Source organism: Rhinichthys klamathensis, unplaced genomic scaffold (assembly GCF_029890125.1).
Source record: "Rhinichthys klamathensis goyatoka isolate OS25496 unplaced genomic scaffold, OSU_Roscu_1.1 h1tg000011l_1, whole genome shotgun sequence".
NCBI lineage: Eukaryota > Metazoa > Chordata > Actinopteri > Cypriniformes > Leuciscidae > Rhinichthys > Rhinichthys klamathensis.
The window spans coordinates 13,802,421-13,825,114 of NW_026606564.1; the positions used below are offsets into that span (position 1 = coordinate 13,802,421).

Below are 22,694 nucleotides of genomic sequence, written 5' to 3' on the forward strand. Positions count from 1 at the left end.
CCACTCAAAATTACGGCAAGGGAAATTCCTTCACCGCGACAGCCCTAAGAGTGAGGAGAGCGATCATATAGTTGAGAGAGTTGTTAATAAAGAGAATATAACGGCAATAAAAGACTGGTTATTGAGACCAACAACACAACATAAATGGCGACGAGGATGGGTTAAAACCAGATCCACGAAAGGTTGAAGCAGTTTGTAACGCTCCCAGACCTTAAAATGTTGCACTTTTAAGTTCATTCCTAGGCACTTGTGGATTTTTGATGAGGTTTGTTCCCAATTATGCAAATCTGTCTGAGCCTCTCCGAAAACTGACCAGACAAGGACAAGAGTGGCAGTGGTCATCTGAAGCAGTAGTCATTGCTGATATAACTTCCAAGACCGTTAACCAAGGAAATTATGAAAATATTTGCCCGATTTGGGTATCCCTTGGAAGTAGTGACTGGCAACGGGAAGCAGTTTGTAGGAAACGTCTTCGAGGCATTTCTGAGAACTAGTGGAGTTAAACACATCATCAAGGCTTCACCTTACTACCCCAAAAGTAATGGTAAAATAGAAAGATTTCATCGTTATTTGAAGAAAGCCTTCAAAGCAGCTAAAAGTGAGGGAAGGAATTGCCACAGAGTTCTTTTGTTACAGTACCAGACACCTGTAGCAAGCCTTTGACTACTCGGAGTGGTAGAGTGGTTAAGAAACCTGCTCGTTTCAAGGACATGATTGTGTAAATTTGTAAGTTTGTAGTCTATATCTAAACTTCACAGGTAACAGCAAAAAAGGTTTTTGAAGACCAAGTTTTTGGTGGGAAACTTGTTCATTCACTCATTCATTAAATGTTAAGACAAAAGAAGAAATATTGTTTTAAATAATACTTAAGTACGCAATTTAATTTTATGAATTTATTTTTATTAATATCAGCAGCACAAAAAAAGCCCCCCCCCCCCTCTCCCCTCTCCATGCAATGAGGTGTTACAATCAGCATGTAGATGAGCTGCATCCTCTCATTACCAACACTACAGTTTCCAATACCAACATTTTAATTGTATTCTTTTACCATTTTTTTTTGTATCAATTATGGCACCATGATATTAAGCACTACAACAGATATGCAATTAAAATGTCTTTAATTATGAAAATAACAACAGCGCAGTAGACGGTTAAAGTAGCTTGACTGTGCTGACAAAATAACAGCGCTGATTCCAAATATCTCCCTGTAAAATGTGTGTGTCAGGTCCTCTTTGTCTCTGGATACAAAAAAACACAAAACAGAACACTGAGTTTGCTGTTAAGACAAAACACAATGTTGTAATGCTGTTTTAATGGTGATAAAAATAAACCAACCTACTAACAGCTGCGCCATGGTTCGGAGCTGCTACATATTTTGTGTGGCACTGCATGAGCTCAACAGCACGTCTCCGGTGGAAGAGTAAGTACTCAGGTCCTCTGCTCTGTAAAGAGATTCAGGTCTGCAAACACACACACACACACACAAATAAACATAAGAGCTGACACATTACACATTTTTACTGCTATAAACCCAGAGATAATGTAACGTTTATGCAAGTAAATTTAGAAAGAAGTTTAGGCAAGTGGAGAAACTTTCCAGTGCAGAAATAATAGGTTCAATAAGTGTTAGAAATAGTGACCTCCTAAGATAAAGGTTGGAGATGCAGCCCTCAAAGGTGTTCTTGCCCAGGAGTACGCTAGAGGAATACCGGCCAGACGAAGGGTCCCTCTCTCTCTGTCCAACATCCTCTTCATCAATACGAAGTTCAAGTCTAAAACAAAGGTGAACATTAATATATATATATATATAAAAGATAAGGCTTAAGGTTTAAGAGATTCATGTTTATCAGTATCTACTGTATAGCTACACAGGAACCATTCATTTGGCTATCGTCACACTTCTCATAGCAGAGGTGTCAAAATATAATTTATAGAACGCAGACCCTCCTTACAAAAGTTACAATAGCTAGGTTTCCACACCGATTTTGGTATATCACAAAAATTGATGTCAAAACCAAATGAATCTTACCGTTGACCCTGTCCGAAAACAGTGAGATAATGCCATTCACCATCCTGGTACTGTTTAGTAGATTTCCACATGTTGCCTTGGAATTTCAGGACCACATATCCTTTCTCCATGGAAAGTTCAATGTTGTTATTCTACCACAGAAAAATCACAGTGGCAATGTTAAATTCACACTGAGAAGTTCTGTGTGATTTAATACAGTTTGTAAATTGCAAATAAAAAGTAAGACCGATTGCCCAGTTAGGCTGACTAGTTCTTAAGACACACAATGGCTTGGTTTCTGCAACTGGCCAAAGTTTTGTTCGTGTCAGATTTAGTGCCGCAGCTTTCGGAGAACGAATCAAATGCTAAGCCATTCTGAAATTCATGTGAATTTTTTGGATATAAAATCATAATTAATTGTATGACGTAGCATAAATTACTTGAATAGCCAAAACCATTAATCAGAAGAGTGTACACATGCATTTGACCCTATAGTGTGTGTAATTGTGGAAGGGATGTACATTTTTGCTGTTCTGCAGCAGGACACCGTCTGGTTTTGTACTCTTGAAGCCCAGTGAAAGGTTCACATCGTCTAAGCTGAAGTCTTCACGGAGTCTCTCCAATGCACTGCCTAGGCTGAACTCAGCTTTCCTGATCATCTGGAAAAGAGCATGATGGTTAAGAAATTATACCTTTCTGTGTTTCATTTGCCCATTTGGGTAATATTGACCCAAATCAAACAAGCGTATCTCATTTAAATGCACAATGCAAATAATAAAATATGAACTTGATTACCAGTAAGTCATCAGAGCAGCCTCTGCCAATCCCCACTTTCTCCAGAACGTCTGGCACTATATTACCAGCAGTGCCGATTTTCACACACCCTTGCAGAGGAGGGATAGTGATATTGTATCTAGAGTACAATAATTCAGAATTAGTAAACCATCATATGATTGCTTAGAAAAGGTCTGAATCACTCGGTTAATCACAACAGGTTAAAGGGAAGACAGGGAGACACCGACCTCTCACGCAAAACATTAGGTATGCCACCGATGTAGAAGTGCTTGAACTTTTGTGGAATGACATCCGTCCTTTTGACCTCGGTCTCCCCTATTCGGACCTTAAACTCTTTCCCTGCAATAATGTAGACTTTCACGTCTATCACCTGAAATACGGAAGAAAAAAGGGCAAGTTCATTTTTCACTGCCATGATTATGATGCACAGTATCTTAGAGGAAAAAGTCAGCCTCATTCTTCCTTACCGGAAAAAGGCTTGGTTTATCTCCACTTATGACGGGCTCAAAAATAGTATCTTTGTCCCGGCCACGTAGAACAATGTAACCTCTCTCAAGAGAGACAGTGTAGTAAAAGTCCTGATAGGGTATGAAGAAAAGGTCTCAAAACGGTATAAAAAACACAACAGAAAAAGGTTCAATAGGTGTGAACAAATTCTTACATCTTTCTCATCTCCTAAATACAGCAAAAGAGCATCCTTAGCTCGGGTTTGTACTTTCTGCTGGATCAGTAGATTGTTGATGAATCTTTCAAGCAGGACTTTGGCATAACCAGTGCCTTGAAAGTAATCGGACTCTGACAGTGTGAGTTGTCTGAGCAAACAAAAAGAGAAGCAGAGTTTTTTTGTTCATTTTTATAAAGTGCTGCATGCTGTACATGCAAATGTAGTGATGGGATTAACATGATTGGTGTTATTGTTAATATATTATTAATACATAAGCATCAAACCATTCACACGTTGAGAGCTTACCTCTTGCAAGGGGTTTCTGTGTTGATATTAACCGCATTCTTAAAGTTGTACAGACTGACAAATCTGTCATTAAAGGTGGAGAACTCAATGCAGCCATTGTATTTGCCATAGTTGAGTGAGACTGGTGGCTAAAAAAGGCAAAGACAAATGGACTTAATAAATAAGTATGTATTAAAAATGAACCAAGAATTAGAGAGCTCATCACACAAAATCCATCGACACTAGGAGAAAAAAAGGCATATTTACTGTGAAGTCATCTGGATAACCTCCTACATAGAAGACCACATTATCTGGACTGAGATCCAGCAGGTTACGCGTCAGCTGTCCCAGCTTTCCCTTCGTCTGCGCAGGCTTCGGATTGATGGATGTGAACTGCTGTGTGTGAACGACTTGTGCATCTTGATAAATTCTAGGTGGGCAACAAATAAAAAAAGAGGCGCATATAGTAGATAAAAAATAATGTAAAAAATAAACCTGTACAATAAGGTTCCACTTGTAAACATTAGTTAACTACTTTAGTAAAAATTTACTATATAATAGTCATATAATAGTCAATGTTAATTTCAACATTTAGGCTACTAATACATTATTAAAATCAAAAATATACCTGTTAATATTATGTAATGGACCATGAACTAACAATGAACAGTTGTATTTTATCAACTGAAGGCCTGTTCACACCGGGACGAATTTTGCGCTCGATATTCGCCGACGTTTAACGCCTCGTGACTAAACAAAGGGCGCCAATGTGAGTGTGCACACCGACACGAAAAACGCCACGCGTAAAAGCGTCATTTAAAAAAAAAAACGCCTCGGGTTCGTTTTTTTAGTTTGACGCGCTGCGTCAAAAATTATCCGACCAATGAGATTGGCGCTTTTGCTCACGTGTCTGGAGCTTCTGAAGTTACAGTAAAACACAACTTGGGGGCGCTCAAACACAAAACGGTCTTGCCGAGCACACATACGTAACGGCGAAGAAGATATACGCCAAGTAGCGTCTACACTGCCGGGAAGAAATAAGACGAGGAAGATGCAAGGCAAGATGAATGTAGAGCTGCTGGTCTCGTTGGTGTCGGAACGTAAAGAACTATATGACAAACGCGACAGCGACTACAAAATAGGACTATTTCTGTTTTACATTAAGCGCCATCTAATGTCAGGGAATTAATTTGCATGTTCACTCGGCTCATCGTCAGCGAAAATCGCTTGGGTGTGAACACAAAAAACGCGTTGAAAAACACTGACGAATAACGCGCGCCGATATTCGTCCCGGTGTGTACGGGGCTTTACATTAACAAAGATGAATAAATACTGTAACAAATTAACTTTTTATTGTTAGTTAATGCTTATTAACTAATGGGACCCCATTGACTTATCAAGTGTTACCAATATAATGCAAGTACAACATTTCAGCTGTAATGGTATTTTTAGTTGTAACTTGTATAAACACATGGCATGTGAAACATATGAACATATGAAAGGACAAATCAACATATTTTATTTCTTTAAATAGACACAAAACTAGAGCATACTTAATGGCAGCTATTTGTGACCCAACATCAAACTCATGTGTTTGCATATAAATGAATGATCGTTCAAAACTCATAATTATGCATTCAGCACAATGCTATGATTGTATTGGATTTTTTTTGGAGATGCATGAGTAAAACCTGATAGACACTGTAGGAGATAATAAAAGATACATCTTGGGTCCCCCAAGAACTAAATTTTCCCCTATGGCTATTTTCCTGGTTGCATTCGCACCGCTAGTAGGAACTGAAGTGACGCAAGCTTGCCGACAACGAGGTCATTTAAACGTGGCATTCAACACCTGGAGGATGTAGGACACCATGATCGGAGTTGTGTTTTTGATGTGTGTCGTGGGTTTAATAATAAACGACAATGGAATGCGATTGAAAGAGCAAAAAGGAGGGCTAAGAGACGAAATCTCACAGTGCTACATATCATCGAGGCTGAGAAAGGAACACAATGCCACAGACAAAGGAGACCGGTGAATGCAGTTAACATTAGCTTTCTTTATATTTCTGTGCCGACAACTGTCTGTATGTTAGTTTGGGGAGTAAGAAAACTGTGTTTACGGACAAAAACGGTGTTTCCTATGGCATGCTTTCGGCCAATCAGCATACACTTACCTCCTTTGTAGTTCCTTCCTATACGCTGATTTCACGCAGCCGCCATTTTGAAATCGAAAGCGTGGCTCCGGTGGGAAGAACCCCGGAAGTACAGATAGACAACATTGGACTAGGACTACCAACCTGAAGCTGCTGCCGCGATTTACACTATTGGATGTTAATATCCAATATAGGATATGTCTATAGTTCGTTCCTGCTTCTTTTTTTACATTCTGAATTATATATATATAAAAAAAAAAATATTATAAATGAATTTCACTGTATATAGTCTAAAGTATGAAAGAAATGTATGTACATTTTTAGAATAACTAATTTCTATATTAAACACAACAATACGCCATCGCATTCGCGACTCTCCTATGATTAAAGGTGACACTTCCGGTTTTCTTCCCACCGGAGACATTTCAAAATGGCGGCTGCGTGAAATCAGCGTATTGCGCTGGGTTAGACCCGACTCTAAAGTAGGAGCTAAATTAGTTCCTCCAAAAGGCGTTCCTAGAACTAAAATCCTTCCCAGGTCCTGTGGTGCAAACACGCCAAAAATGGGCACTTCCGCCAATAGTTACAGGAACTATGAAAGCGTTCCTCTGGTGCGGAAGCCCATTTACATCCTGACCTTTAAAAAGTACTTTATTTTTTTCAAACTTAGTACAAATATGTTGTACTGGACGTGCTAATACTGCAGCGATTTTTTACAGCATCAAAATGTCTCACTCTGCAATACTACAAAAAAACTGAAGATTTATAGACAGTAATAAAATCGACAGCTTTCAGGAACTAACGTGGCTACACTGGGATTGAGTCACACCGTTGACTGGATTCAAACCAAACCACATGAATAATAGTTTCTGCCTAAAAGAAACAAACAGAATATACACCAATAGTTCTTTTTTATTTGGTACCGCATGTTACTATACCTGTAAAGGTCGATTTTGTCAAAGAAAGCCAGGCTAGATGAGGACTCGGTGATCTTGGTTGTCTCGACATCATACTCCTCTCCGTTGAGCTTATAAATGACATGCAGGGTATTATCTCGAAGAGCCATGCCGATGAAGTCTCCGGATGCCTGTGAGAACGTTCAGTTAATGCAGTAATGAGAGTAACAATTGAGCTAAAATGAGCTTGTATCCGCACACAATTGACAGGACAGGTAATCACACTCACGTCTTTTTTCCCGAGGTATAGCACAAACAGATCATCTTCACCCTTCTGGGTCTGGCGACGCCGACGCCTGGTGCCGTCCCCTCGAACGGGGGGTTTCTCGGGTCTCTGGAGGGAAAGGGTGAGAGAGGTGTATGCCCGCAGGTCATCCAAATCTCTCGGGGGACGCATCTCCACATATCCATTACCAGAGAATTTCATAGGGACGACAATCTGCAACAGATTTAAAACATGAAGAGGACCATGCAACATTATGCAAAAGCTTTCAATGGAAAAAGAGTTATGGGTCATGAAAACTAGACCGGTCTTATAACCTTTAGACAGTACAACCTTTCTTAACAGACATCCTCCTTATCATTTGTGTCAAATTACATTAGATGTATTATTATCTACCCTGACAATAGTGAAAAATCCTTTATCATACTGAACAACTCTCCATGAGTTGGTAAACCACATGAGGTTTTCCTGATGTATTGCTGAAGGCAGCTGAAATTCAGGGAGATTAAACTCTTGTCCTGTATCACTTTCTGAACCATTGAAGAAATAACTGCATTTATAGAGCAAATCAAGGTTCAATTTTAAAAAGAGTGTATATAAGCTAAGGGGAAAAAATAAAATGACAGCATTTTCGTTTCAATCTATTTATCTTGTCATTTGGTAACACTTTATTTCGATGCTCCCCAACATACATTCTACTGACAACAAGTAACTTTGTTACTACATGTCAACTATCAGTTAGGGATGCACGATATATCGGTATGGTCGATATACGTTCATTTTTAATGTTATCGGCACGATAAGAAAATTTTACCAATATATTAAAGCTGATAAATAATGGATTTTCCTTCAGCTGCGCACTGTTGGTCATGATGGTTTTGAATTGCTTGAAATATGATTTGGAATCGCTTCAAAAGTGCAACATGTGCAACGCAAGTCTGTCAAATAGACTACTAATGAGAACATTATAGTTGTGTGCTTGGGACAGGGCTTTTAATAGTGAGACTTTTCTTTTTGTAATGAGGCTCCAAAAAATTATATAAAAATTCAGATTTAGATTTATCGGACAATATCGGTTTATCGGCTTTTTCAAATATAAAGAATTATCGGTTATCGGCCAAAATTTTCATATCGGTGCATCCCTACTTTCAGTCGTTAGAGTATTAGTAGACCGTCTGCTTCAAGTCTAAAGAATTTCTCGACTAATTAAATTCAAACGTGGTTGGAAAATACTGCAGCCTATTTTATGCAATGTTCTATTTCAATGTGTAGGATATAAAAAGAAATAGTCTTACTCTGTTAGCAGCCTCACGCGCTTGCTCAATCAGTTCCTTTATCTTATTGATATTTTCAGACACATTGTTCCCGGAGCCAATCTGAGAATTCAACTCTTCTATTTTATCCAGCAGGGACGGGACGGAGCCGCTCAGGTTTTTGACTGTCAGATGGAAAGCGGGGAGAAAGTGAGAAAACAATACAAAAGCTGGTGAAGAAAATGATTAAAAACAACACCTACAGCCCATTAAAGGCGCAGCACTTACCAGTCATTTCCACATTATTGAGAACACTGTCAATATTTGAAACTGAAGGACTAATAGAGATGTTGGTAACTTCCGCTTTGATGTCATTAAGCTGGTCCATTGTGTCACTTGTGCTGCGATTGGCTGCTGCCGCCGCTTTCTTCGCCGCGTCGATGATCTTACCAATGTCATCTGTGATCAGACAGAATGAAAACATATTTGCAAGCATATTCGTATTCAACCCTAAAAGTCTAAAAAGCTCTAAGTTGACAGCTAAGCTGCGTCCATTGATCAGACTAAAGCCCAATTTATACTTCTGCGTCGACCTCCCGCCGTAGCTACGTCGTGTACCCTTCGGCGTACCCTGACGTGCACCTCTCCAAAAATGTAACAACGCGTCAATTGTACGCGTACCGCAAGCGCTGTGATTGGTCCGCTAGAACCGCTCCCCGGGTTTCACATGCTCCCTCTGCATGCGTAATTGCGCGTCAGGGCGGACAACGACGCAGAAGTATAAATGAAAACCAACGCGTAGTCTGTAGCTTAGAGGCTCCGGCGTAGGTCCGACGCAGAAGTATAAATCAGCCTTAAGGCCTGTTCACACCGGGACGAATTTTCCGCGCGATATTCGCCGACGTTTAACGCCTCGTGACTAAACAAAGGGCGCCAATGTGAGTGTGCACACCGACACGAAAAACGGCACGCGTAAAAGCGGCATTTTTTTAAAAACGCCTCGGGTTCGTTTTTTTAGTTTGACGCGCCGCGTCAAAAACTATCCGACCAATGAGATTGGCGCTTTTGCTCACGTGTCTGAAGTAACAGTAAAACACAACTTGGGGGCGCTCAAACACAAAACGGTCTTGCCGAGCACACATACGCAACGGCGAAGAAGATATACGCCAAGTAGCGTCTACAGTGCCGGGAAGAAATAAGACGAGGAAGATGCAAGGCAAGATGAATGTAGAGCTGCTGGTCTCGTTGCTGTCGGAACGTAAAGAACTATATGACAAACGCGACAGCGACTACAAAAATCTTGATAAAAGAGAATGTTATGGAGTGGTATTGCAGAGCAAATGGGCGCCATCTAATGTCAGGGAATGAATTTGCATGTTCACTCGGCTCATCGTCAGCGAAAATCGCTTGGGTGTGAACACAAAAAACGCTGCCGAATAACGCGCGCCGATATTCGTCCCGGTGTGTACGAACGAGCCTTTAAGGTGGGGTGCATTTCCCGAAAGCATCGTTAGCCAACTACGGTCGCAAGTTCCGTCGTTATCAGCATAGTTCAACGAGTCGGTATTTCCCGAAACCATCGTTCCAACGAACATTCGCAAACAGCATCGCAGAGTTGTGTGTTTGGAGTGACAGATCTCGAGCTGTGGTTAGAAGCAGAGTTTCTAAATTGCATGACATGTGGACTTAATAAATCCTTATCTTGAGCAAAATAAGCAAGCTGACATTCAGTACAACCTGTGTCTTCTATGTAGAATACATATAAAAATGTCATTTACATATTTGAGTTTGTCAAGAGATTTAAAGCACCGTTTTTGAAGACTGCGCATGTACAAACGTGCTCGAGTGCGTAAGAACGAGCCTATGATTGAATCTGGAAATAAAGCGAAATAACTGAGAAAATTGAGAAATAATCCTCAGACGCCATGTCTGTAATTTATATCAAAACAGCATTAACTCGATCTCAAACAGTTTCATTAAAAGAAGTGATTACTCCACCACGTGCGTGACGTCATAAACCAACGTGGCTGAACGACCACTTTGCGACAATATGGTTTTGGGAACAACTAGCTAGTTGTTTTCTTCAACGATGCATCGTACTACACTAGTGAAGCAGCGAGTTACGTCGCTGTACGGGAAACGCACCCCTGGGTTTGGACTAGTTGTCCATTTTTTTCCCAGCAAAGAAAACTAAATAAGATACAATGAGTAAAAATCAAACATGCCAGCACCCGTCCTTTCATAAAGCCTCTGTAAACAAACTTCTCAGTGAACTCCGCGACCAAAAGCATCGGGTTATATGAAGCTGTCTCGTGTAAGGAATGGGCTTAATTGTTTCAAACAGTGCTCTTTTCTTACCTCGCTGAATCCCTCTCAACCCATCCTGAGCTGTGAGCAGCTCCTTCTCTAGTGCTTTCTTTTTCTGCTCAGCGTCTTGCAAACGGTCCCTCTGATTATTGAGGTCTTTGGTTGCTCCTGAGAAAGACGTAATAACAGTTTTTTAAGCAACCAATGATTGATCAAATGAAATCAAGTTCGATATGTAGATTGATCTTTGTAGTTAAGTTTTTATTTTAAATTCACACGTGTCACCTTTTAGATCTTTAGCTGCGTTTTTGGCATCTTTAAGTAGGTTAGTGCCATTGTTTTTCAGAGTTTTTGCCCTGTTTATTAAGTCCCCTTGACTGACATCCTGAAAAGAAAAATCAACAAAAGTCACACTTAAAAAATGTATTACAAAATATCGAAATTAAGTCAGTTCACATAGATGTAATTGATCACATTATGGACATGTTCAGCTATCTATTCACAAGTTATTTTTTTGTCATTTTACAACACTATATCTTTTGTTTCAAGCATTTTTAACTTAGGGTACATTTACAAGACAACAATGTTTTTTTTACGTTTTTCATGTACAGACGACAATGTTGTCAAAACGATCCCCATTCACAGAATTCGCAAAACAACTAAAAACGCTGTATTCTGCTGCCCGGCCAGTAGTTGGCGATGTCACGTTGTAAAGAAACGCTACGCGTCTATAGACTGAACACGTAATACACATACATTGCTTTTTAAGGCACCCAAAACACTGTTGTCGTGTAAATGAACAGCCAAAATGTTAACGGTCCCTTAAAGTCCCCCTGTGGTGAAAATCCAGCTTTTAATGTTGTTTATATGTCTATGTGGTGTTTTTAATATGCTTTAAGACAAACCATGTGTAAATTCATAAGTCGACAGCATTGCTGAGTATTTTCTCCTTAAAACTGCAGTGAACCAAAGACAGTCTCAAAAACACGGTTTGAAATCGCTGGTGTTTCTGACGTCACAAACGACCTTGTAACCAATCAGATCAACGTGTGATCGTCAACCAGTGGATCTCTGAGCTGAGTGAGTGAGTGGAGGCGGGGCTCATTTGCATATTCATAGAACCGCGTATACTAAATGAGGCAAGGGTGTCGAGTTACATTCAAGCTATTTTAAGACATGAATAAATGTTTTTGTCAAGAAAAAAAACTTTAAATATGTCATTTTGGTGGTCAAAGATGAGTTTTAATGTATAAAATGATTGAGTACAGGGGGACTTTAAACTTCTTTTTGTGAAATGCTTGGCTTCCTTTAATGTTTTATATAATTCATTGGCATTCAGAAGTTTAACACAAGTCTCCAAATTCTTTTTGGGGCAATGTATGTATCCTAACTTTGAGATTTATGCTAATTAGATAAGGTCTCCTACATTGAGTGCTTTGTCTGCCGCCTCTTTGGCCTTCTTTGCAGCCTCCTCTGCAGCATTGACAGCGTCTGTGATGTTTTTGTACGCCTCTATCCCGGAGAGAGCGGTCTGCACACCAGAGCGCCCACTCACATTCTGCACAGCCCTGTCCGAGAGAAAAGATCACTGCTATTCATAACAACAAGGAGAAAAATAATGTGGAAGATATACGTGTATGAGGAAAACATGCCATTAAAACAAAAAATTACTGAGAAGGTGAGAAGGGGCGTGAAGGTTTGGCATGATTTATCTGATTGAGTGACACGGGAAGATTTGTGGTAACACGAGAGGCTCTCGCGATCTTACTCAGGTGTCAGTAAACTAATAAAACCTCTTACTCTTGGAGGTCTTTGGCCAGTTTGTACATGTTCTCTGCATGTTCTTCTGCCTGTTTCACAATTTTCTCTTTGGCTGCTGCTTGTGAGATAACTTGGACTTTATCCTTGAGTTCAGTCTTTGCATCGCTAAGTTGCGCAGCAAGCTGTTCGTACTCCTGTGGGAATATAAGAGGATGTGTCACCAGTGAAATCACTAAAACTGTAACTGATAAATAACTGATCTGTAACTGGAAGCAGTTAGAAAACGTTAATTCTAAAATATTATTAAATATAACTATTGATGAAAAAATATATATTGGTCAACAAGGCAGCGTACATTTGATCCAAAAACAGTAATACTATGAAATATTATTACAGTTTCAAATAACTTGTTTTCTATATTTTAATCTAATTTATTCCTGTGATCAAAGCTGATTTACAGCATCATTACTCCAGTCTTCAGTGTCACATGATCCTTCAGAAATCACTCTAATATGATGATTTGATGCTCAAGAAACATTTATGATTATTATCAGTGTTGAAAACAGTTGGGCACAATTTCTTTTTGCTGGATTCTTTAAATAATAGAAAGTTCAGAGGAACAGCATTTATCTGAAATAGAAAGCTATTGCACAATTATACACTACTATTCAAAAGTTTGGGGTCAGTAAGATGTTTTTTTTTTGTTTTTTAATAAGAAATGACAACTTAGCAAGGATGCATTAAATTGATCAAAAGTGACAGTAAAGGCATTTATAATGTTACAAAATATTCCATTTCAGATCAATTCTGTTCTTTTGAACTTTCTATTATAATTATTATATGTAGAAATAAAACAAAGACAAGGACAATCCATATTTTTTTGTAGTAGCATTGTGTTATTATGGGGGAAATGCACAATGCCAAAAAACATAGTTGTCAAAAAAAAAAAAAAAAAAAAAAAAACTTTACATAATAGTTTCTTAAAATGGTTTTTAATCTGTCATGTCTCATAATTCACCCAAACCCAAAGGTGTATGAGTGTGATTATAAATTAAGCTCCAAATCTCCTGTAGTTTCTTATACTAAGCTCATTTTTCTGAAAAGTTTACCGTTTTACTGTCGTTGAACATGTTCAGGAGGTCCTTGGTGTCTTTCAGCTGCTTCACTGCAAGAGCAGTCTGATTCCCAACAATGTTTCTCTCGCGCTCCAACTCTTTCACTCGTTTCTAAAACAACAAAAAAAGGAAAAACCTTAATGGACATCATTCCCTCTTGTTAGAACGTGTTTTGAGGATTGTAAAGCTCTTGATGCTTACCAGAATGTCTCTAAGGCCTTCACCATTGATGTCATTCTGATTGCTGGCTTTCTTCACCGTGTTATCCGCCTGTTTAAGCAAATCCTCCAACTCTTTCAGCTTGGCCTCGTAGTTGCTCAGCAGGCTATCAACACGCTTGGATGCCACTTCATTCTCATCGCATTGCTTTATGATGTTTTTAACATCCTCTAAAACTGTAATGAATACATAAAAGTCATACAACCACACATTCATGTAGCCAATGCCTATAATTATTAGCCTACATGTTAGCATAGGCAGCTTAGACGTTCACAGATAGTTTGATTAGGGAATAAATACATTTGTTTGCTTCCGCTTGCTCTTTCTTGGCTGCATCTTTCTGTGTCGTGAAGCTTCGCCTCTCCATATCCTTCACCATGTTCTCGGACTGTTCCAGAAGTTTGGCTAAATCCGCGGAGGGAAGAGCTGCTCCACTGCTGTTGGAGTCCATGAGCTGTTTCAGGAGCTCTGAACAACACATCGAGTATTTAGATTTCAAATACATCACATAAATGATTACTTCAAGTCCCCCTGTGGTGAAAATCCAGCTTTTAATGTTGTTTATATGTCTATGTGGTGTTTTTAAAATGCTTTAAGACAAACCATGTGTAAATTCATAAGTTGCCAGGATTGCTGAGTATTTTCTCCTTAAAACTGCAGTGAACCAAAGACAGTCTCAAAAACACGGTTTGAAATCGCTGGTGTTTCTGACGTCACAAACGACCTTGTAACCAATCAGATCAACGTGTGATCGTCAACCAGTGGATCTCTGAGCTGAGTGAGTGAGTGGAGGCGGGGCTCATTTGCATATTCATAGAACCGCGTATACTAAATGAGGCAAGGGTGTCGAGTTACATTCAATATGTTTTAAGGCATGAAGACATTTTTTTCAAGGAAAAAACATTTAAATATGTAATTTTGGTGGTCAAAGATGAGATTTAAGGGATATAATTATTGACTACAGGGGGACTCTAATCACTTTTGTGCACTTTTTTTTTTTTTAAATGTATATTCTAAACTTTCTATAAAAAATTCTTAACATTTAAATCTAAAAAAAGACAACTACCCATGTACCGCGGGGTGTTTAAAATAAAGGAGCTGTGTCTGGGAACATTCACAGGGTCAGTGCATTATGGGATTGTTTACAGGATCTGTTGGGACAGGCCTGCTACACAAGAGGCATCATTGATCCGGCATAAAAACTGCACACCTGGGGGGATTTTTCAACTCAGGACACAAAAGGAGCGCTGCTAATGCAGTTTGCCAAGTTAACTCCATGTAATCCGAGGTTTATTAACCGAACCGGTGTCCTCATTATCACACAGAATTACAGGTCAATTCTTATTAGCAAAAAATGTTTGCGTTTTTACCTTTTATTTTTGCAAGGAGGTTCTGTGCCTCAGTGTCCAGATCTTTTGCCCTTTGGTGGCTGTTTTCAGCATTAGCAAGAGCTTTCTGAGAGTCGTCTGATCGCTCCTGGACCTGGAGATATAAAGGCTTGGTGGATTATTTGATTCCCGCAGCAGGTGCAATGAAAATAGACAGATTTAGACACACTAAATCAATTCTAACTTGCTTAAAACGTAGTCTTCTACATGAAATCTGCATCTGTTTATCAGAGAAAAGTCTTCTAGTACCTGTTCTTTTAGATTGTCCATATCATCGCCCAGATTGATCACATCTTGTTCCAGTTGGTTAACTCTAGGCATCTGATTGTTGACTGTGAAGCTGAATGTATTCACCAGATTCTGAAAAAAAAAAGCATGAATATAAAGAGTTTGTGTTTATTAGCCTATTCCTGTTATTATTCATTTATGTTCTTTGAAACATATTGTTATATATCGTTCAGTTGATGCTTATTGAGTTTGGGAAAGGTTTTAAAACATTAAAGTGTAGTCATCATTCACTCCATTGTCTAAAAGGCCGTTAAAAAGGGACTTTACTGTTTAAAATAAGAAGAAATCCTTACTATTAAAAATACAAGAGATTACTGAAATTTGTCAATTCGCCTTTGGCTAAGCCCCGCCCCCCTTAGTTACTGTTGCTACGTCAGACAAACAAACTTCATCTGGGCTCTGGTATCAACATGGCTTATGCTGTGACAGCTCTTCCTGCTAAAATTAATCAAACTTTTATAAAGCAGCAAATAAAGTGTCCGATAGAAGTAGGCAAAAGGGTCTGCAATATACGTTCGAAGGCTATATTCACGACATACAGGTGAAACGTAAGGAACAACAAGGCATCCAAACAGAGGCAAAAGCAGACCGGTCACAGTCAACAAATGAACCACCGCATATCCTACTAATGGAGACGGAGGCTGGGACTAACAATATCAAGGAGCAACACTGTTCATGCAAAGCTGGAGGTCTCTATTTACTTCTATAATCGTTATTACAAAGCAAACGGACTACGCGAGTATAACGTTGTATTTATTAGCAGCGTGTGCTAGACGACACTTGTCAGGATTTGACTTCGGTTTTGGGAAGGGAAAAAAACGGACACCCCCCTCCAACCTCTCTGGGAAACGCGTATCTGTGTTACAAATGCCCCAGGCACAACGTTTAACCATATTTTTGATAAAACTACGACGGTAATAGCCTGCCGAGACCAAAAATATGAGACGCCTGTGTTAAAGTCAATGGAGCGCTGTGAAAAAGTGTCGGACCACTGTGGGAGCGCGTTCTTGGCTGCGCTGTGATTGGTCAATCTACATTCTAGGGTGTGGCTTAGCCAAAGGCGAATTGGGGCAGATTTATGAAATGCAAATATGTTACACTTGCACATTTGTTTTTTCATCAAGCTATTGGAATTTTCTGACTATCTGCTAGTTTGATTTCAAAATTCCCAAAAAGTCATAAAATGTAAGGAAAAAAATTTGCTTTTGCCTTAGTGGTTGAAACACGTTTCCAAGTACCGTGACTGTTCAGTCATGTCTGAAATTTTAGCTGAATCACCAAATTACCCACTGAATGTCCCAGACCACATGTTCTTTGTGATCAGTAGGTTGGATGTGGGTTCTGAGGTAAATGATAATCACTATGATCTTTGAGGCACCCACTTATTTGAACGCAATAACCTTTCCGAAAAGAACAGCAGTGTGTGTGTGATAGACTATTAACGTTAACATGATCACACTTGTTCTATGTGCAATTTGCCCTTACTAGGAAGAAAAAAAACGACAACTTTGTTCTGTCACAGGACAGAACATTGAGAAATAAAAAAAGGGAAACTACAGAAGGAGATGAAGGGATACCGTTGTGGCGGTTATGGCGTCTTCAAGCTTTCTCAGATGTTCTTTAGATGAAGGTCTGAGAGAGTCTGAATCCATTTGATCTTTGATTCTTCTCAGCTCAACATCAAGCTTTTCCAGATCGCTCAGCAATGTCTGAGCACAGTTATCACACTCTGAAAAATGACATACGGCATTACAAAAGAACAAAATACACAAAAGGAAATACTGAAAAGAATGTATTTCCAGTAATATCCTTTACCTTCACACTGTTCTTCTGTGTTTGTGTCTTGGAGCTCTAGAGAATTCCTGCACACTGTGAAAGAACAAGACGTGTTGAGAACGAAGATATTTACAACACACAATTTCAATATTAGTATAAACAACTATTGCGTTACTACATTACAAATCTACTGCAGACAAACATATCTTTTTTGTAGTACGGTAATGAGAAAATGAGTGTGTTTGAGGGTGTTCAATGTTTGTATTATTTTAAGTTGAAATGTGAAATTCACCCTTCAAATGCATATACTAAACAAATAAATCCACACCTCCAGTCTTAGAGTCGCACAAGTTTCCAGCACAGTTGCACAGACGACAGCGCCCACCGTAGACCAGAGGATCACCGTAATATCCTGAGGAACATCTGAGGAAACATGGCCAGAAATGCTTCATTACACCTACTTCTCATATATATATATATATATCAGCAGACCGATGTCACGAGGTGATCGTATGCGGTCGATTCACAATGTGTTGACTTCTCTGAACATCCAGCTTCAGTAGAAGAACCATGCTGGTTGCCCAGGTTTATACCAGTGTCTAATCGGCATAAAGCAGCCTGGAAAAGCTAGCCTTTTCAGCAGTGATGATGAGTAGTCATAGATGACATGAGTGAGTTTGAGTTTTTACATAAACACTTCATATGTAAAGCACACAGGGATATTTTATGTAAAGATCACTCACCGCTCACATCTTTCGCCTGTGTGACCCTCTTTACATAGACACTGGAATCTGCCGCGTGTTTCAGAGCAGCTCACTGCAAAACTGCAGAAAGATATGCCACATCATAAATGCATCATATCATTACGTAAAATGTCAATAAAAAGATTTACAACATGGCACAATATCCTTTAAAACTGTCAGGAAACTTAAAGAGGACCTATTATGCCCTTTACAAAGTCTTGATGTTGTTTTGGGGCTCTACTAGGACAGGTTTCATGCTTGAATGTTAAAAAATCAAATTATTTCCCTCATATTCTCCATTGTTGCGGCTCCTCTCTTCCCAGTCTGTCAGTAACGCTCTGTTTAGTTCCTGTCTCTATGAAGCCCCTCCTTCAGAAAAGCACACTGTGCTCTGATTGGTCGGTTGGATCGGTGTGTTGTCATCTGTCATGCGCTTCGAGTGTGTTTGGGAAATGTCCCGACCCTTACCATAACCGCCAGTTTCAACACACTACTAACTAACTCAACCAGGCCCCGCCCCTTTATTCTGCGTATTAATTATTATAATGAGGAATATTGTGACGCGTTCGTTCCCGGAAGAAACTCAAGACTACAATGGAGGCGTTTCAGGGAGTTCAGAAACACTGACACTGATATAGAGAATAACTCCCGCTGGAGGGACTTTGCAGAGCTTTTTTTTCATACTCGAACAGCAAAAAAATTACACACTAAAAAGCAAAATAGGTCCTCTTTAATGAACAACAATTTGTTGAACTTCATTATAAAAATCTATTTGCACATGTCTGTGTTACTCATAAAACGCTATAGTTAAGGTTGGTTAAATTTGTATTTCTATGAGTACCATTTTGTCAAGAAAAAAAGTCAATATGTTGATAAATTGTCCGTAAATATGACATTTTTGAGAGACCATAAGTTGACTTCATAAACTGATGTCGATTCCCTAAAATGGTTATGTTTTTTGAAGTTTGAATTCTCCAAGATGGCTGAACTAATTTCAAGTTGTCAAACTTAGTTACAAATACTCGCAATTTCTGGTTAACAATTCAAAGAATGTATGTAATCTACCCAAAAATGATGAAGTACTCTACTTGCAAGTTTTAAGGCAGGTTTTCTAAGTAAACTAAACTTACATTGTACTTTTCCCCTTACACAGGGGAACTTACTTGTTGGCTCCATTGCTGAGAGGACATTGGCACTCCCTGCATTTCCTCTGAGCTGCATTAGAGTAATATCCCTCTCTACAGCGCTCACAGCGCTCGCCCGCAGTGTCATCCTGGCAGTTCTGTTCAACAGAGCGTTTGGGTTAAAGGTAGATGTGCACAGGCTAACAAAGCACATTATTGCAGGTCAGTGCAGCACTCACTAGACATCGGCCGGTGGTCTGCTCACACTCGTTCGAGTGGCCGTTGCAGGAGCAGGGAACACAGCGAGCAAACTGACCTCTTCCGTCCAGATAGTGACCAGCTGCACATCTCTGATAGGAGACAAACACACATGCACTGTAGAACAAGGAGTGTCGGAAAAAGAAATAAAAAGCTCGCACTTTATTTTAAGCTGTCATTGTTACAGTGTAATTATATATTTAAGTGCTAAGTTGTATTAATTAACTACATGTACTTACTATAGGGTTAGTTGCATGTAATGCGTAATTTACTGTTTTTACTATGGCAAGTACATGTAACGTGTGTAACAAGGACACTGTAAAATAAATGGTTACCAATACAAATGATCCCTTTTTAAAGCTTTTTATTGCGGGTAAAACAATACACAAAAGAAAAAAAAGGGAAAAATTAGGCAAATGAGAAACGGTATCTTAAAGATTGTAGACTCAAAGCAGAGACGTGTTCCTTTTAACTCACATTTTACTAATGTCATTCAGCATTATCGTTCTTTTTTTTTAAGTGGACATTGTTATAGTGCTTCACAAAAGCAATATATAGAGTTGGTGAAAAAGTCTCACCAAGTTATCTTTAATGACACATGGATCATTTTCAATTTACAAGTTTTTGCTTTACAGGTTAAACAAAGCAAAACTCAAGGGAAACGCCATACCCCTGCTTGCGAATCACTACATTATAAAACATTAATAAAACAAGTGTAATCTGTTAACAAATGCCGTTCAGAATTGCAAGATACAAAAACTCACAGTTGTGAGGAAAAAAGGCAGAATTGCAAGAAAAAAGGCGCAATTATCTTTTCAGTGGCTTTTTATCTCACGGTTCTGACCTTTTTTGCGAGTTACAAAGTCAGAATTGCGAGATATAAACTATTTTCTGTCAGAAAATTCTGAAATTCTGAGAAAGTCTTTTTTCCCTTCAGAACTGGGCTTTATAAGTCCAAATTTCAAGTTTATATCTCACAATTCAGAGGAAATAAGTCAGAATTGCGAGATATAAACTTGTAATTGCGGGAAAAAAGTAAGAATTGCGAGAAATAAGTTAGAATTGCGAGAAAAAAAGAATTACAAGCGGGGAAAAAGTCAGAAAAAAGGCACAATTATATTTTAAATAGTTTTATTCCGTGGCTTTTTATCTCACAGTTCTGACTATTTTCTCGCAATTTTGTGTTATAAACTCGCAATTGCTAAGTTTCAAAGTCAGAATTGCGAGATTTTAATTGGCTTGACTTTATAACAAGTTTTTTTCACAATTCAGTGAAAAGAAGTGAGAATTGCAAGATAAAATCGCAATTGTGAATATAAAAGCTAGAATTGCGAGAAAAAAGTGAGATAAAAAGCCGCAATTATCTTTTAAATACATTCAGCAACGTCTACAACTATAACATATTGCTTTAGTAACTCTTGAAATATCTCTTTACTATCCAAATACAATTTACTCTGAAATAAATGTCACGGGCTATAAAAGTTCAGAGTATAATTTGAGTAAAAATGTGGATATATTTCATGTCATGACTTTGGTTCTCTGAAATTCTAAATTGAAGAGTAGCAAGTATCGCTCATGTAATGAGTACTTCACACCCCTGGATACACTATAGAAATTAAACACATCTATCCTGGTAATTATGAAAGCTGAAGCGAAATTTTGGACAAAAACTAATTTCAATGGCTTGTTACATACATAAAAAGCAATACTGCAATAGAATAATATTCCTTTTTACCTGTGCATCCTCCACTGAGGGAAACTGGACCCGCTGTGTGTCATGGATGGAAGGGTATTGGACTCGCTGAGCATCATGTAATGCTGGATACTGAACTCTTTGAGTCCACTCTGCCTGTTCTCTCTGAGGACGGTCTGGGGTCCTGCGTTCGGGTCGGGGCCCTCCAGACCCCAGCGCTAGCAGGGCCGCGAACACAACGGCCCTCAGTGCTGCACTCCTCCATGCTGTCGACTCTGACATTCCTGTCCAGCTGATGCGTGTGTAATAACTCGTATCGCTCTCAGGTACGGTCTTCTTAAAGAGGAGTAAAACGCCCCAGACAAACTCTCATACGTGAATCAGTCGTGGACACGCTGCCGCAAATGAACCAGGAAATTGAGTCACACTTAGGTATGTGAGTGAGGAGAGATGTGTACTGTACTCAACACCTGGAGAAATAACTGAGCTACACACATTCACTCAAAAGTAAACAAGACACGAACTAAAAGACCCAGAAAAAACTTCATCAGTAGTCTACATGGGATAGTTGTTGTGGTATTCATTTATTATTAATATCTTCTCTCAAGAACCTCTTATGTTTACTATTGTGTTGCTATTTCACTATTTCTTCACTGTCTGTGTTTGTAACTATGACAAACCGTGAGTGTTTAAGACACAGCTCCACATTTATCAGAATGACTCACAGCAACAGTTTGTTTTGTCAGCTCTTCCACACCCAGTCTAGAGAAGTCCGCACACGCCCCGTACCTGTGAGAAAACATGCCCTCCGGTCACAGACTTCACAGGTCTTCCCTTGCCTTTATAGGCATGTCCCGAAAACAAAATGTATTTAGGGTGCGGTGGGAAGGATATGGCTAAAGGATTCTGGAAATGGAAAAGAGTTTTATTCTTTAACAATCCAGCTAAATAAATAAAAAAAACACATTCTGCTGTGTTGCAAAGTCAATTTAAAGCATATCGAAATGGGATTGTTCCACTCATAAAAAAAATAAATAAAAAAAATAAAATAAAAAAATATGTGTGTGGAATGATATATATATTTTATCTTCAAAATTACATGAATTAATCATGTTAAACAACTTGTAGGTATTTTATTCTCTAAAAAAAAAAAAAATGGGTAAAAATAAGATTCATGTGTGGATTCATGTCTAAAAACATTATTCATATCATGACACAAATGACGAGGTGAATCCTTCCTGAAGGCAGTATAGCAAAGTTTAAATTATTAGTCCCATTTTAAGGCTGTATTAAACATGTATTTAAAATTAAACATGTATCTGTTGCACAATTATGTTGTTATGAAAAAAAAAATTACAAGCATTTGCTGTTATTTAGATGTGATACGGGCAGTTTTAGGGGAAGGGGTTGGTTTAAGATATGCAATACATTACAATGGGGTTGTAATTATTGAGTTTATTAAAGAAAAGTGGATTATTTCATAAAATCCAGATTTCTTTTATTGTAAGTATACACAATTTGAGGCCAGGACCTCATTGCTTATGTTACTACTTTCTTCTAACTTGACTGTACATCCATTTGAGTGTATTTGGGTAAATGTTGTACTCGATATCTTAAACTGAGAGGTGATATTAGTGCTCTTGGGTGTGATTGGGCATGTCAGTACAGCGGACCATAATTACCAA

The 22,694-nt window shown here is 38.8% G+C and overlaps 1 protein-coding gene across 1 annotated transcript; it reads right to left on the reverse strand.

Moving 5' to 3' along the window:
• Positions 1-1,013: 1,013 nt before the first annotated feature.
• On the reverse strand, positions 1,014-21,291 carry si:ch211-241e1.3 (laminin subunit alpha-3). Its single transcript, XM_056262544.1, has 31 exons — positions 21,052-21,291; positions 19,298-19,408; positions 19,098-19,216; positions 17,935-18,015; positions 17,520-17,614; positions 17,231-17,284; positions 16,993-17,144; positions 15,377-15,487; positions 15,110-15,221; positions 14,040-14,207; positions 13,722-13,915; positions 13,515-13,631; positions 12,445-12,599; positions 12,071-12,212; positions 10,930-11,029; positions 10,696-10,812; positions 8,626-8,796; positions 8,380-8,522; positions 7,091-7,300; positions 6,844-6,992; positions 4,020-4,182; positions 3,774-3,901; positions 3,465-3,615; positions 3,271-3,381; positions 3,031-3,173; positions 2,804-2,921; positions 2,530-2,667; positions 2,030-2,160; positions 1,641-1,772; positions 1,336-1,460; positions 1,014-1,238 (listed from the first exon to the last, which is right to left on the reverse strand). The coding sequence occupies exons 1-30, from the start codon at positions 21,289-21,291 to the stop codon at positions 1,367-1,369; spliced, it is 4,050 nt and encodes a 1,349-aa protein (XP_056118519.1). The 3' UTR covers positions 1,014-1,238; positions 1,336-1,366.
• Positions 21,292-22,694: the final 1,403 nt, after the last annotated feature.

Excerpts from the sequence above, each read along its gene's own strand:
- si:ch211-241e1.3 (XM_056262544.1), bottom strand. The coding sequence starts at position 21,291 with ATGTCAGAGTCGACAGCATGGAGGAGTGCAGCACTGAGGGCCGTTGTG. Across the intron at positions 17,145-17,230 it reads CACAGAAGAACAGTGTGAAG|AGTGTGATAACTGTGCTCAG; the intron begins GTAAAGGATATT and ends GTCATTTTTCAG. Across the intron at positions 7,301-8,379 it reads CGCGTGAGGCTGCTAACAGA|ATTGTCGTCCCTATGAAATT; the intron begins GTAAGACTATTT and ends AATCTGTTGCAG.